Below are 16,015 nucleotides of genomic sequence, written 5' to 3'. Positions count from 1 at the left end.
CTCTTTTCATTAAAATGAATCCCAAAGTGGCTTACAAACACCAAATAACAGTAACATGATAGAACATAAGGTAAAGTCACAAAAAATCATATAGAATAATTAACAGATCATCAGCAAAGCAACTGCAATCTATAAAACACTGTTAACAAAGCTACAAAAAAAAAAGCTAAACATCACAATTACATCAAAAGATACACTTCTTTTTGGTGGCATGTAAAGCAGCTTGGAATACAAGAATTATACAAATAAGAAATGGATGAAAAACCCTCTTTTTCTGGAGTTATCAGGCAAATTAGCCCCACTAATGGAAGCCTGAGTAAGGACTTCCACTATCACAATAGGGCTCTCCCATGGGCGTAGCCAGGATTTTTTTTAGGGGGGTCAGGACTTTGTTGGGGGTCAAGAATGTGGTTAGGGGGGCAGAACCAATGTGATTGGTCCATTAGTTAAGTATTTCTATTGTTTTACTTGATTGGGGGTGGGGGAGAGCTGCCTCCCTGCCCCCCATTGGCTACACTCATGGCTTCTCCCACTCTCCTCGTCCCCCAACTTTGTGTTAGGGAGCGGGAGAATCCCCAGAACAGTGTTTTGGGGGGATAAGAGGGGAGAATGTTCTGTTGGGCAAGTTGAAAACGACTATGAGCATTCATTAGAAAATCCTGATGTAAGGGGAAGTTGTTTTAAATTTCATTTTAATGAAGTATTTTTTTAAAAAAATAAGTGCTTGTGAATCAAATTGTTTTGTGTAAATTCTATCTCTAGGTCTTGAAACTTACACAAACATATGTACCTACTTAACTTTCAGCACAGGAAGACTTCAGCTGAAGCTTGTGATGCACATATAGGCATCCTGGGTAGCTACAGAAACCCTTAAATTTTTGATGGCTGTATAACAGTCTTTCTCTTATCTGATTGTCCTTTGAGTACTGTTTTATTGATGGCTCTATAGTCAAACTCAGGTTTATGTCCCCCGCCTCCCCTCCCCTTTTGAATAAAAGCTTGCTGGAACACTTAGAGCAAGTCACTACCCAAAGAAAACACGAATCTGATATTAAATTATTTTAATTACATTTCAATTGGAAAGCCTATAGACATGTCTGCTTCTGTTTATTATTATGCATAAGCCCTCCAGATTTATTTCTTGCTGGCTTGCCATTAAGGCTTACTAGAGAAAAATTAAATTAAAAAACTAATTCAAATGCACTGTGACAAAGCCTCTTGAAACACCACCTTACCTTATTGCTTTCTTTATTCAGCAGTTTATATCTGAGCAGGCCATTTTTGGGACTGATTCACTCAGTTGCAATTGTTGCATCATAATTAAAATGTTATCATGCGATAACATAGTAACATGCAATACTTGTCTTTTATATACTTAGTTTGGGTGTAACATCTATATCTCAGTTGAGCCCCTGGGACTGAGATTTGGTCTCACTGTTTAGTAAATTTCCAGTTCTAGTTTGGAGGTAAACTCTGGTTTGTGAAAGCCATAGTTTGAGTTGGATTTTATAGCCTGGTTTGCATGTCAAAGTAAGCCAAACTATGGCTTAGCAAGAATGTGTCACAGTCATTCTTTCCTACTGTCATAGACCAAGGCTTGGTTTAGCAGGTGATCCAAACCTAGGCTTCTAGTTAAGCCAAGATTTATTATTGATTACAGCTTGTGGGTAGTGAAGAGAGAACATAACTACAAGCCAAGGACAAAATCAGAGTGTGCAGACTGAGGAGGGGTGGTATGCAAACAGTGGTTTGACTGTTTCAGTTACATGTGAGCTGAACCTTATTTTAGTGCAGAGATTTTGAGCCATTGTTATATGAACCAAGTATAATCATTTTTTTGCGGGAGGAGACTGGTATATGCTGAATTTGTCACCGCTTGGTGCTTTGATTTACATATTAGTATATGCACTATTTGATGTATGACTGAACAAAAAAGCAATATTCAGTAAAATAGAATATTTTGTTGAAAAATGGACGTACTCTGCAATATTAAACCAATATATTTACTAGGTTCAGCTTTAAAAAAATGAAAATGCCTTTTCAAGTTTGGGCACTTCTCTTTTGTGAGAACAATAGACAGCGAGCAAATCTTGAAAGATGTTAGAAATACATATGACAGCCAGGGTATTATTGGGTGGAGGGGAATAACGAGTCTGAGAGATTCTTGACAAGCAACAGCAAACATTGAGCTGGTGATGGTATGCAGCTAGAGGACAGTCTTATTTGGAGATGTCATTCACACTATTGCTGAGGAGCCATTAAAAGTCTCGTGTTTACTTTGGCTAACCATACAATGTAATTCTTTGATGGAAGCACACATAGACTTTAGACACTATTGCTGTTTAAAAGAAACATTTGCAAGATAAAGTAAACATATTTTAAAGCTAGGCATTTATCACTGCATAGTGTGAGACACATAAAATACAACAGCTTATATATATATATATATATATATCCCACAAGCATGTATTAGGTGCCATGAAAAACATAACAGATGACATCTTTGGCTATTAAAAAAAATACTGTTTAACATATTATGAGAACTATAATAGAAAAAGTGGTCTATGATAATAAAATCTCCCTTTCCTGTTGCCTTCTCTCCTCTATTAAATGCTGATTTGTTATATTAGATGCTTTGATTTCAGTTACTTCCTTCTTTACATACATATTTTGAATATGTGTTGGTTCTTAATATGTCTTTGCTAGTGTAAAATGATACTTCTTTATTTACTGCCTTTATCAAAAAGAAAGCTTAAGGCAACAGAATATAATTAAAATGTGTAAAAGCAGATATTTAAAAACTTACTGAAAAAACCCCATCAATAAGAATAGAAAAAATAGCATCACTAAAATCAAAATATACCTAATTAATTAATCACAGTTAAAGCTGTGAACTCCCACAATATGCTTTTGAAAAGAAGCATATATCCTGGAACCGTGTGTTCAATGTCTAATCAAAAATTTGCATTCCTGGATTCTCCTGTGTCATGGGTTGCAAAATAATTGCACTGGATTACTGCCTTAGAATACTCACAAATCTTTATTCATTGCACCATGTTGTTTCCATCCACCTCATATGCTGCTCATTTTCAGTATTAGAAAATGGTTATATATCAATGACAGGAGGTCTGAATTTGAGGCTATTGTAATTATTCCCACTGAGACACTGTCAATAGGATTAAAATGAAGATTCTGGATCTGTCCTTCCAAGATGAGGTCACAACATTAGCAGTAAGATTCCTGTTTTGGCAAACTGCATTTTCAATTCTGAATTACAGAACATTAATATGACATAAATATCTAAAAGTTGCAGTGATGAGAATAAAAGAACTCAAACCCTCCCAAATCTACATTAAAAAAAAAACCCCAAGGACATAGCAGCAATGTATCCTGACCTAGGTTTATGTAGCTCTTTTAGAAAGCCAGAGGCTCATAGGTTTCTTGTTACAGAACTGTCTTATTTTCATTTTATTACTAATCTTTTAGCAGCTGTATAACTTCAGTAATGAAACTTCTGAATAAACCCAACCACTTTAAAAAAAATTGAAAATGGAAGATATATAGGGACAGGCAGACAAACAAGGAAGAAAAATCCAAGTAAAATTCACTTAACAATATACAGTTTGCTCTTATATTGAAACAAAACAAAGATTTATTCGCTGTTTAACAGAGGGAAGAAAAATAAACCAAAGTCCTAACTTTAATACCAAGTAAATTTCCTCTTTGCTCAGTTTAATAATCTGATTGTGAGCAACTGGTATCAGAATATGGTATCAGAATTTACCCTGCTCTGAGCAGCACTTCCTACCTTCCTCCCACCAAAAAATACTTTATATTAATTTCAATATTACTCTTTTCTAGATGCCTTGAAAAGTGACTGATAAATAACTAGAATAAATAAAAAGAAAGGTAAGTTCAAACTGAAATACTAAGAATATTGGAAGAGCCTGCTAGATTGGACCAACGGCCCATCTGGTCCCACAGGCTTGTGGGAAACCCTCAAGCATGGCCTGAGTGCAACGACACGTTCCCTTCCTGCAGCTTCCAGCAATTGGTATTCAGAAGCAACAAGGCACTGATTCGGCAAGCTAGAAGTCCCAAAGGAGCCAGACTGCTTCACAGAATTGCTGTGGGTGGTGTTACTGGGCCCCATAGATTTTCTGTTCAGAGAGAACCTTGTCCTACTGGTTTTCTCCATTCCACAAGGTTTCTCTTATACCCACTATATCAGCACTTTCTTCTAAGTCCAAGCACTCCCAATTTGCCCATATTGGCTCAGAAGCCGTGTAAATGCTTCCATGCAGTTTCTCTCTTCGCCACTTGCATTTTGGCCTGTGATTATTTGGTATCTCTGAATTGCTGTCCTATGCACAATGCCTACTTCTATGCCTCCACCATTTCCATTTCCATTAGTTTTTCCATCTTCACCTCAGCAGGTTGATCTGACCCAAACTGGACCCTCACCAGCTCCTGTCGGCTTTCACCTCAAAATCAGTTCACAAAAGCTGCTCTGCCACCCTGCTCTGTTCCCAGCTCACGTGGGTCCCTTCCCTTCTGTACAAGCCTGGCTTGTCCCAGAATGTTCCTCAGTGCCAAACAAATCCCAACCTTCATTCCAACATCACCATCATCTCATCCATGCATTGAGACTACAAAACTGCCTAGTTGGCCATATTAATATCTACATTTCCTCAAATCTGTCTAGAAATATATCTCAATCTACATGCCTTCTGCTGTAGCTCTTCTTTTGTCTCCGCTGCTCTGCCGGCACTGGAAACAGCTCACTTGCTTTCCAATTTTTTATTTTTGTGGTGAAGTGTAATTGAGTTTCTCATACCCTGCATACGTGGGGAGAGAACTGTTGCATAGGTCCTGCTTGCGAGGTTCTCATAGGTATGTGTTTGGTCATTGTGAGATTAGGATACTGGACTAGATGGGTGTTTGGCCTGATCCATCAGAACTTTTCTTATATTCTTAGAATTGCATTTGTGTATAGGAGGGGGGAGTTGTGTGATGGCACTCAACTAAGTTTCATTCACAGTAGACCTACTAAACTTAATGAACCTGACCAGTGCTATTTTTCTACAAAAAGAGGTCACAATGAATGCCTCCTTCTTTCTCTTAGAATGATAGTGGCACCTACCTGAAAGGTGTTGGAACTGAGTTCCAATGAGTTACCCATGAAAAAAGCCCTGAACCTCACTAAGCTAGGTCCATTAATATCAATATGATTGCTCTGAGTAGAACTTAGTTGAATGCCATCCTTTGCTTTTTGTATGTTACCCAGTTATCTTCTTATTTCAAACATGGGCAATAAGCGTCACTTTGCTGCTGTAAAGTGTCTTTTCTGTGTGTGAGAAAGATTGGATTTAGAAGGGTGCACATTTCTAAGCAGTATTCCTTTTACTTGGGATATATTCCGTGGTAAAGGGACAGCCCCCATTCCTTGCCAAAATAATATTTATGCTCTGGAAGAGGATTACAACACAGAAATAAGCTTAAACCTTCTGTGTTTGCCTCTTTTCAAAGCAAGTGATAGCTACTTGAGTCCACAGTGATTTCATTTGTGAATGTGACTTGTGTTACAAGCCTTCCATGAAATTTTGTTGTGCTACTCAGTTCTGATTTTACATGAGATTTTTCTTTGCAAAGCAAACAGTTCAATAATCACAGCCTCACTGGTCCTAAGGGACACATTCTCCGAGGCATTAGAAATATCACCAGAGATACTGAATATACAATAGGTGTCTAAATGACATTTTTACCTTTGCTAATCTAACCCCAGAGTGCTTTCACATGCTGCATTCTAAAGCAGATTAAAATGACCAAACTTGTCACTTGAAAGGGCCAAGGGAGCTATTTACATAGGGTTCCCTTGAGATGGCTGCCCAGTGCATTTCAGAGATTGCTGATCCAGTCTGGGATCCTGGATGTAAAATGTGCAATGTGCTAATAACAGTGCAATGTTCTTTTTAAACCATGGGCACTCTAGGTTATTGCCACTCAAATCAAAGTTGCATTTCTGCCCACAAAAAAAAGAGAGAAGGGGAAAGATCATTTACTCTATCTTAGTCTTGTATGATGTGACAAAAGACTCTCCTTTTCAGATTCAAGAAATGGCTTCTGTTTAGGTGACACAAATATATAACTCCATCTCTGTATCTTTGGCTCCATCTTTGTCACACAGCAAATGGCAAAGATTTGTTCTCTACTTCCCCAGAGGTCAGGGAAAGTTCTAATGGATTTCAGCTACAGAAGGGTGGATTTCAGTGAAGGTGCTTATTAATTTTAAGAGCAGTTCGACAATGGAACCAATTACATTTCGCTGTTGCTTTCTGGAAGTCTTCAAGCAAAGTCAGCTGTTTGTTGGTGATGTTATAGGAGGTGAGATGAGGTCCCCTACAAAGCACTCTATGACTCTCCAAGGCACGCACAGGCAAACTCGGCCCTCCAGATGTTTTGGAACTACAACTCCCATCACCCCTAGTTAACAGGACCAGTGCTCAGGGATGGTGGGAATTGTAGTCCCAAAACATCTGGAGGGCCGAGTTTGTCTATGCCTGTGCTTGCTCTATGGCAACTGTATGTTGGCACCGGAACTAGTTCTAACTGGGGGCGGGGCACACACTCCAAAGGTTAAGTTAAATTAACTTCCACAGCTTCTGTATTTTCTAATTCTAATTCTAATCTACAGCAACAACCAATACTTTTTCATATTTTTTTTGCAACAACAACAAACAAACAAACACCAAAATGAATAGATCTTTTCATGTTTGAACCATTTTAGCTTCCCATCTCTTCTCTTTTTCTGCTTTTTTGGTGGTAGTAGCCATTTTGTGTTAGGGTGCACCTCTAGCGCTCGCCATTTTCTGACTGGTCCTCTCATCTTCTTCTTAAAATTCCAAATGTGCCCCTCGGCCCAAAAAGATTGGCGACTACTGCGTTAAATTTATATATTGTTGCTTAATTTTAGGGCAAATTGCTGCAGTAGAAGAAACCTTCTGTTAAACAAGTAGTAAAAAGTGACATACCACCACAAATGTTTAGGATACAAGTGTCTCTTCCCTTTGGCTGTGATTTCTGAACACACGTATGTGTACGCATTTGACCGAGGTAGAACTTTGGGGCAGGTGGAACAGAGGGAGAGGGAGTAGTAATCATACCCAGGGAATACCCACAGTGGTATCCATTGACTTACAGGATATTATTGTGAAACGGGTTCCTAGAAAATGCCTGTGATGAATATTTTATTAAGTAAAAAAAAAAAATGCCTGTGATGGTTACAACTGATCTAGTGTATGCACCACAGCCACTATTATATGACTTCCATTTTGGAGCCATATTTGTCTGTGACTGACAACTTTCAGTATCCGTGACACTGAATAAATACAAGATGTTAGTTTGATTGTGTTACTATTTGTGTTCAGCAATACAAATTTGAATTCATGCCAGTTCAGATCTCCTATCTCATTACTTTAGACATGTTTTTTCTGTGATTCACTTCCAGTTTGCTGGGCTTACATAAATTGTTTGCTCCCAGATGCACTTTTATATGCTTTTATAGCATTGCCTGAGTTTGTTTTACAATTGATTTAACAACTTAAATGATCATAAAATTTGCAGGCTTCAGTGAGAAGTGGATTTTCTGTTAAAGGTGAAGAGGGTAAGTTCCCAATTGGTTTTCTGCTCCTTCTCAAAAGTATCATGGAGAAAGTATGGGCAGGTAGAGAGCATGGGCAGCACATCCTTTACAATTTGTGGTATAAGCTTACCATATTTGTTGTCCTCTGTACTAGTCAGTTCCATGCGGTGGGGTGGGGGGACGACGATGGACGGACATAAATTACTATAAACACTGATATTCACTACATTGTGGAAAGCCAGTGCTGAAAAAAGGACTCTGTATGAGATGAAGGCATGCGTGTCTATAAAGCTGCTTGCATACGTATTTATTGGTTTTGACCTATAAAGTTATAAACAACTTACCTGCTCACTTACAACCCTGCTCCATGGCTGTGATTGCCTGTTGAAGCCCTCTTGGTTGTGCTGCAACCTAAGGATGTTTTTTAACAGCAGCTAGGGAGAGGACTTTTTCTATGGTGGTGCCTTCTCTAAGGAATCACCTGCCCTCCAAGCTTAGGCAAGTTCTAGCATTAGTGGCATTTCAGCACTTATTTTAAAATGTATTTATGTTTCCATGTTTTTGCGGTGCTTACTTCCAGTGAGTTGTTGTGATATAATCCTGCCCTAGATTATTAGCAGCATTTTATTTCTTTGTAAGTTTGATGTTTAAATTGAAAATCTGTTGTATTAACTTTCAACTATGTGTGAAAGGCTGTTATAAATATGTTTCAATAAATAAAATTTTGCACACACACATGATTGGAAATTTGCATATTTATATATGCAAAAGAATGGCTAACATTGTTGATGTTTTGCTTTTATTTTTTACTAGATTTACGTCTCTAAAAATAATTGTTTGATGGCATTTATGTAGTACGTGCTGTTGAAGAATATTTTATAAGTGTCACTGCATAGCCTTCTATATAGAACTACCCGAGACTAATTGAGAGACCACACAAGGGGCTTTGGGCTGGAACAGTCAGTTCATTTCTTATGCACTTTCCTCATAGCCTGATAAGCTCAGCTATGGCAGAAAACAATGGTTTTGTCATTTGGCTGTTTTGATAGATTTGGCTGAAAGTGAATCAAATATATATATAGGTTAACATTCAAAGTCTGATTAGATTTTATTGCATATATATATAGGTTTAGTGCTATTTTTGAGACAGCATGGCTGACCTTTACTTCAGTTAACAGCAAAGATAACTATGGTTCAGTTACTGTGGTTTAGATAGAGCCTCTACCCCAGGAAAAAACTCACAACACAAAAACAATGATCATATGTAATATGAGCGTAATATGATGGGAACAATTATAACTATCTGATTGGGGGAAATGAAGGGTGATTTCTTCCATACTGATACAAGATGTTCCCTGTTACAGCAGCAGTGTACTCTAAAAAGTGTGCTCTAAAAGTCAACTCCTGTCCCCCACGGATGTACTGAGGGAAGGATATGGTACTGTTGATCATTAGGCAAAATATTCCTGCATTCCAAGGGGTTGGACTGGATGACCCTTGGTATCCCTTGCAATTCTATTATTTTATGATTATACATAATAGTTTGATACATATTTTTTTCCTAACTGCAGAAAGGCCTTATTTTGGTAGTCCTTATGGAAACTGGAATTATTATGTAGCTGAGAGGGGATAGGTTTTCTAATGAAAGCTGTAGTGTGTAAGTTCAGCTGATGTTAGAAACCAGAAACTTCCAGTTCCTAATTTATGCTTTTAACCGCTACCTTTTGCTGGGAGTGAAGTGTGGGACCTTTTCACAATACGAAAGAGGAGTAAAAGTGCATTTTGAGAACATTTTAACACGGTATGTTTTCACACGCCCGAAGCCATATATCCCTTTAAAACGCATGGTTTTTTTTTTTAAAAAAATAATGGTATCTGTTTGTTTCATTATCTTTTAGCCTGCGGCCGTGGATTCTATAAGTCATCTTCGCAAGATCTGCAGTGCTCCCGCTGTCCTATGCACAGTTTCTCAGACAGGGAAGGATCTTCGCGATGTGATTGTGAGGACAGCTATTACAGAGCACCTACTGATCCACCATATGTTGCATGCACAAGTGAGTTATTCATGTAGATAATCACAAAGAATGTTATCTTGCCAGCCCCAGGCACACATCTATTTGTTAAGATGGGCTCTCTCTTTCTCTCTGGTGCACAGTATTGGCCTTTAGTCTATCTGAGTTAGAAGTGTTTGAAACTGAAAGTTCTGGCTGAGCAGCAAAGTGGGCAAAGTAAACAGAGTAGGAACTACATAAATCTAATTTCCCTGTTGCCCCCAACATAACCCAGAGAACACACTATGCAAATATATGTCATATTGTGACGAGGATGAAAATATGGTTCTCCTACATATATTTGCATTGTCATATAAGCCTAATGTGTTACTGCACCAAATGAGTGACATGTGAAATGAAAAGTAACCTGTGTAGATAAGGAGTCTGGTTGAAATGTAATGGGATTTGGCTTGGCATTTCACCTACAAATAGACTTACCTATGTAGACTGGTGATTCAAGGAACGAATTTGTGCAGTTTGCTCAAAGACAAAACCACCCAAATAAAGCTGTAAATTGCATCAAAACCGGGTAAAGAGGATCTAAATGTATTCTGTTTAATGCATTTTAAAAGGACACAAGAATTCAACTGGAGGCATTTTGTATGAGTCAGCTTCAGAGGTGCATTAACTTATCCCTTTAATTGCACAGAAGAAAAGCTGCTAAAGCTAGGTGTAGTAAATACACAGAGAACAGCTATCCTGTTTCCTTAATGGAAAATAAATAAAGCTTCTTGTCAAGTGAGTTCAAGCAGGCTTTTTGGTAGCTTGTAGTAAATATAATGAAAAGTTTATGTTCTGGCAAGCTTTTGCCTAGGTAATTAAAACATGAGCTAAATTCCCCCCTGCTGGTTTCTGTGTTAACTCCTCCCTCCCATTTGTTTTTGTGTGTTTTGTGTTCAATAAAGGACCTCCATCTGCACCACAGAACCTTATTTTCAATATTAACCAAACTACTGTGAGTTTGGAGTGGAGCCCTCCTGCTGATAACGGAGGAAGAAACGACGTGACCTACAGGGTATTGTGCAAGAGGTGCAGCTGGGAGCAGGGCGAATGTGTTCCCTGTGGGAGCAATGTTGGATATATGCCCCAGCAAACTGGATTAGCAGACAACTATGTCACCGTCTTGGACCTGTTAGCTCACGCTAACTACACTTTTGAAGTTGAAGCTGTCAATGGCGTTTCTGATTTGAGCCGCTCCCAGAGGCTTTTTGCAGCTGTTACTGTTACCACTGGTCAAGCAGGTAAGTAAACAAACTCTAGGATTTTTTAAGCGCATGCAGCAGGAGTTGTTGCACACTATATTTGTCAGCAGCTAAAGCGAGGCACATATTGCGCATGCCTGTAGTAAGCTCCTACAAGGCCCGCCCCCCTTTTTTGCTAGTTTAACATTGTTTTGATTCTAGTGGCACATGTGGCTTTTAGGATGGATCACATGGGGCTATTTGTGGCCTACTTGCAGAGTGCCACACGGTTGTCAGTGCTAACCACTACCCCGTTGGCAAGGCGTAAGACTGGATTGTAATGCTAGTCAAAGACAAGAACTGCTCTGTTGTGCCAGAACTGACTCTTTTGCCTGATCTTGACATTTGTTGCTGTGTGCTACCTTGCATAGGATCAAGCTGTTAGCTGTTTATGTCATAAGGGTATGAAGTCAAGCACTTTCAGACCCATTGATTTCAATGAATGCATTAAGGATATGTTTAAATTTTCTTCAGTGGGTGGTTTGTTGGTTCAGTATGTTGGTTTATTAGTGCCTAATACTACTCTATATGTTCTTAGTGCAATAAGAAACATAAAAAATCATTTGTATTGATAAAATGGGTTTCTGTGCATGCATTGGCTTCTTTGTAGCAATACCCTAGTATTTTCAAACTCTTAAAAGAGTTTGTTTATATTTCATTCTGAAACAGTTTAAATCCTCTGCCGGAATCTGAGTTAAGGATAAATGCCTTCGGTATTCACATCCTTCCCCCAAGATTATCCTTCCAGCTTAATACTTCCAGATATTTGATGATGAGATCCAGTGAGAATGTGACAATTATTCTTTGTTTCTTATATTTATGATAATCTGACAGGTGAAATGTCAGGAAAAATAAAATCAAACTAGCATATCACCCAAGGGGCAAAATGTGTTTTAGTGATCTTTGCATGTCGAAATAGGAAGTCTCCTATTCAGGAATGTAAAATGATGAATTGCTTGTTGATAAAAATGATGTTCTAGCAGGTCTGTGCTGCATTTGTGTTGATGGTAGAAACAGGGGTAGACTAACGGCAACAGGCCAGCTGAGTTTTAAGCAAAAAATAAAATAAAAAATAAGTATTTTCGATATTCTGGGGTTCAGATGAATAACTCTGGAGCAGGGAAATTAGTGAATGTCTAGAAGTTGCTTCTTGAATACTCATTGCTAAGGGACATGTACAACAGGCCCAGTATACTTCCTACTGCATGAGCAGGACCAGTATCTGCATTGGGCTCTCCTGGGCTCCCTTCGCTCCATCCCTTTTCTTCCTCAGCCCTTGCTCAGGTGCATGTGACTTGCAGCATGCCAGATATTGTAAGTATTAAGTGATCCAGATGTAGACACATCTGGACAGCTCCACCCTAAGGACACATGAATAGGACATGGATTTTGTCCGTGTTTTCAATACTTTTTATATTTTTATATCACATTCTATAGATAATTGCAATGAATATTTTTGTTAAAATATTTATTATGCTAAAAAAAACATTTTCCATCCATGTATTCATTATATTTACATTATTTTTCTCCTTTAAGAACACAGGACAGTATTTTGTAAAGGGACGATTCACATGGCAGCAGTAATCTTATTTCATGGAATTATCAACAATTTGGAGATACTAATTTTTCATGTCTCCTCTTCCAGACACCTCCTAGGGTTCTTGGTCATTTTCTTCAATTTCAACTAGAATAATTTTATAAATAGTTTTAAGTATGTTTTTCCTTGCTTTCCTTTTTAATATCAGGGCATCATCCATCCAAATGAGGAGCAGCCTGTATCATGCCTGAAGTTTATAGATTCGGATTGTGGTAGATTCTGAAAGCTCCTTTGCAGTGTTTTTCTTGTTTCCCAAAACATGATTTCTCAGTTTGTTGGTATGGAGAGGAGAGCTCTGACTTGGGCTGAGAGCAGGACTGTCTGTGCATTGCAGTGCCTTAGGAGTGTCTAAAGCATGTTGCTGTCCTATTCTGCTATGACATCCTGCTGACTGCCATGGGGAATGTAATCCTCACAGCATTATTTAATCTAGAGGTGCAGCTAGATAGTCTCTGGATTTGCTGCACCAAGTAACAATTACTGGGTGAGGCACAAGTACAGCTTTCAGAAGGAAACATGGAAGGTTCAAACTCCCCTATCTTACTGTGAATTTACATAGTTACCTATGTAACTATTAAACCATTAAACTCAGTGTATCCCTTCACCTACTGAAAAGATAGGGAAAAATATTATTGTTGTTATTTGACAACAGCTTGCACATATTTTAATCCATTAACATGCTTCAGAGAGTAGTGTTATTGTGTAAAAAAAGAAGGCTAAGCTTCAAGTATTAATTTGTTTAATGACTTTCACAGAATCAAATACAGGACCCAGAATAGTTGTGTATATTTGCAAAAGCCCTTTCCTTATGGAACTGCCAGGCTCAGCTACATCTGTGATGTGAAAGAACCTACTAGTGTCTTGGCAAACAAAACTGCTAAAGCTCAGCTTCAAACAGCCTTTTTCTTTTCCATTCTTCCACCAGTATGGCTGTGGCTAATGCTAGCCTCTAAGTTTATAAATCTTCTAAAATGTGTAGAGCATTTAATGCTCCAATTCCTTTTCCAAGGATTATGAATAAGCCTTGATCTACAGAAAAGAAGTGATGATTTTTGTTGGTAAGAAAATGATTTCACATAAAAGAAAGAAATTGGTTATGATACTGAATATGCTTTCTAAATCTCCTTCCTGTAATTAAAGTTTCTACAGAGCACTACAAATCGTCCAATATCTCAATATTCACTTTTATAAAATTATTCTTAAGTTGCCTGTTGGTCCCAAAAGGGCAACCGAAATGACTTATAATTGAAAAACTTTAACATAAGAACTTTAAAACAGTATCATAACAAACCAGTTAAGAACAAGAGGAGAAAACACATTTTAAAACAGAAAGTGTGATTAGTCACATTTAAAATTGGGCAAAAGCCTTGCAGAATGGAAAAAAAGGGTTTCACTTACCCGCTAAAGCTAAATATAGATGAAGCAAATTTGATGTTCGCAGGAAGGGTGTTCATTCCACTAAAGAAAAGGCCTTGTCCCATGGTTCCATCCATGTTACCTCCTTTGGTGAGGATATACAGCAGAAACTTTCTTAAACTACGGGCAGGTTCATAAAGGAAGACACAGCTTTTCAAATACCCTGGCTCTGTAGTGTTTAAAGCTTTATAGGTAAGAACCAGCAATTTGAATTGTACCCGGAAACAAAATGGAAGCCAGTGCAATTTGTACAAGACTGGTGCAATACAGTAGTGTCAGCAAAGCACGCAGAACAAAGCAAATTGGCCATGACATTTTGCACAAGCTTCAATTTCCAAACATTCTTCACAGCTGTTGCTGTGTACATTTTTAAGTGGAAAGTGATTAAGGGATAGCTCACCATGGACAGATCCGCTTTTTCCAGGAAGAGGCACATCTGTCCTCCTCCAAGCTGGGCAAAGTTGGACCTAGCCACAACAGCCATGGAACCTTCTTGGAGCAATGCTGGGTCTAAAAGAAACCCCCACATCAGACTGGATGACCTGCCCCAGTGGCTTCATTCAGATCTTTAAAGCGTTAGGGGATAAAATAGAGTCCTGAGGAAACCCATAGGTAAGAGACCAAGCAATGGTCCTCTACTTTCTGAGGGACAGAGTTGTCAAATCCCATACTGGTGAAAAGCCCCAGAAGTTGATGGTATCAAATTATTATTACTGCCTCAAGGTGATTTACACATAAGGTAATTAAAAACAACCAAAAACACATAAACAGCAAATACTTTTAAAGCAAGACTAAAATCCTAAAAAAAGGAGACACTCATGGTTAAGACCCATTTATCCAACTGAGAAATCCTGCCAGAACAAAAATATCTTAAATTGTTTCTGGGAAGTGTGGTTGGTGGGCTGCTGTCGTATCTTCATAGGAACGCTGTTCCACATTGCAGGGGCAGCCATACTAAAAGCCAAGCTCTGAGAAACTCTCCCACAGACTACAACAATTCACTGGGTGTGTAAGGGATTTGGTGGTCTCTCATATAGCATAATCCTGAGTTTTATAGTGCCTTGTATGTTTATATGAACACCTTGAATTTGGCCCAGTAGCAGACCAGTGAAAATCCAATAAGCAGGGTGTTATGTGCTGCCTGTAATTTGCCCCCACAAGCAAGCTAGCTACTGTGTTCAAAACTAGCTGCCGCTTCCAGACCAGCACATTGCCATAATCAAACCCTATCACTGAGAGGTCTAACAAATGCTTAACCAACAGGGATATACACCCTCTGTATAGTTACCGTAGTTCCTGAGATACGTCTTCCATCAAGATGACAAAGGCTACTGTTCATTGGAACATATCCAAATAATTCGCTTAATCCAAGAAAGCCTGGATATTTATTTTTGAGCTGAAATTATTAATATGGAGATGGCATCAACAGCACAATCCTATGCAGTGTTGCTCAGAAAGAAGTCCCACTGTGTTCTGTGATGCATACTCCAGGCAAGTGTGCATAGGATTGCAGTAACAGATGACACATTTTGTTGTGTAGTCATCATTTGCACTGAACATAACTCAAAAGTTAGAGCTTACAGTGTAGTTTAGAGCTTCTTATCTGCTTTCATTTTCTATTTGCTGAAAATTCCGGTGTCTAGATCCGGGTTCTCTAGTCACAACTACAACCATTGTGTTTTTTATTCAGGTATCATGTTATACCAGAGATAGAAGAAACTTTAGCTTTTCAACTATGCTTCCCTCCCCCCTCCACCTTCTCTTTCTGGTTTGATAGTGGTCACAAACCATAGTTTGTCAATTGAAACATCACATTAAGCCATAGTTAAGCTTCCTGAAACATGGTGTAGCTTGATGACTGAATTGAGTCCTTTTTTTCTTTCTCTGTAAATTGCCACCACTTTAATTAAATGGTTGGCGAAGAGATGGGCAGCACTCAATGGCTTATATAAATCCATGCTGTCAATGCCTTAGATTGCCATATGGTGAAAAGTATTTGAGTTCTCAACGAATTAAGCTAATCAAAAGGACTGCATTATGCAGCAGCTCCTTGGCACGTACCTTGATA

At 38.5% G+C, this 16,015-nt stretch overlaps 1 protein-coding gene across 4 annotated transcripts in view; it reads left to right on the top strand.

Annotated features, from left to right (window-relative positions):
- The window catches only part of EPHA7 (EPH receptor A7), a 166,828-nt gene that overhangs the window by 48,958 nt on the left and 101,855 nt on the right, over nucleotides 1–16,015 (top strand). For 3 of the 4 annotated variants that reach the window (XM_083497506.1, XM_083497507.1, XM_083497508.1), the window contains exons 4-5: nucleotides 9,541–9,696; nucleotides 10,599–10,934. In XM_083497506.1, coding sequence (XP_083353632.1) covers nucleotides 9,541–9,696; nucleotides 10,599–10,934 — 492 coding nt within the window. Of the gene's footprint in view, nucleotides 1–3,861; nucleotides 3,910–7,623; nucleotides 7,664–9,540; nucleotides 9,697–10,598; nucleotides 10,935–16,015 lie in introns of those variants that run through there. The other variant, XM_083497509.1, reaches the window with a different exon arrangement.

The sequence above is a fragment of the Podarcis liolepis genome (genome assembly GCF_965112155.1).
Source record: "Podarcis liolepis genome assembly, chromosome: 3".
In the NCBI taxonomy this organism is placed as follows: domain Eukaryota; kingdom Metazoa; phylum Chordata; class Lepidosauria; order Squamata; family Lacertidae; genus Podarcis; species Podarcis liolepis.
Note: the sequence above shows the minus strand (reverse complement) of the source record. Positions and strands in the feature narration are given on the sequence as shown.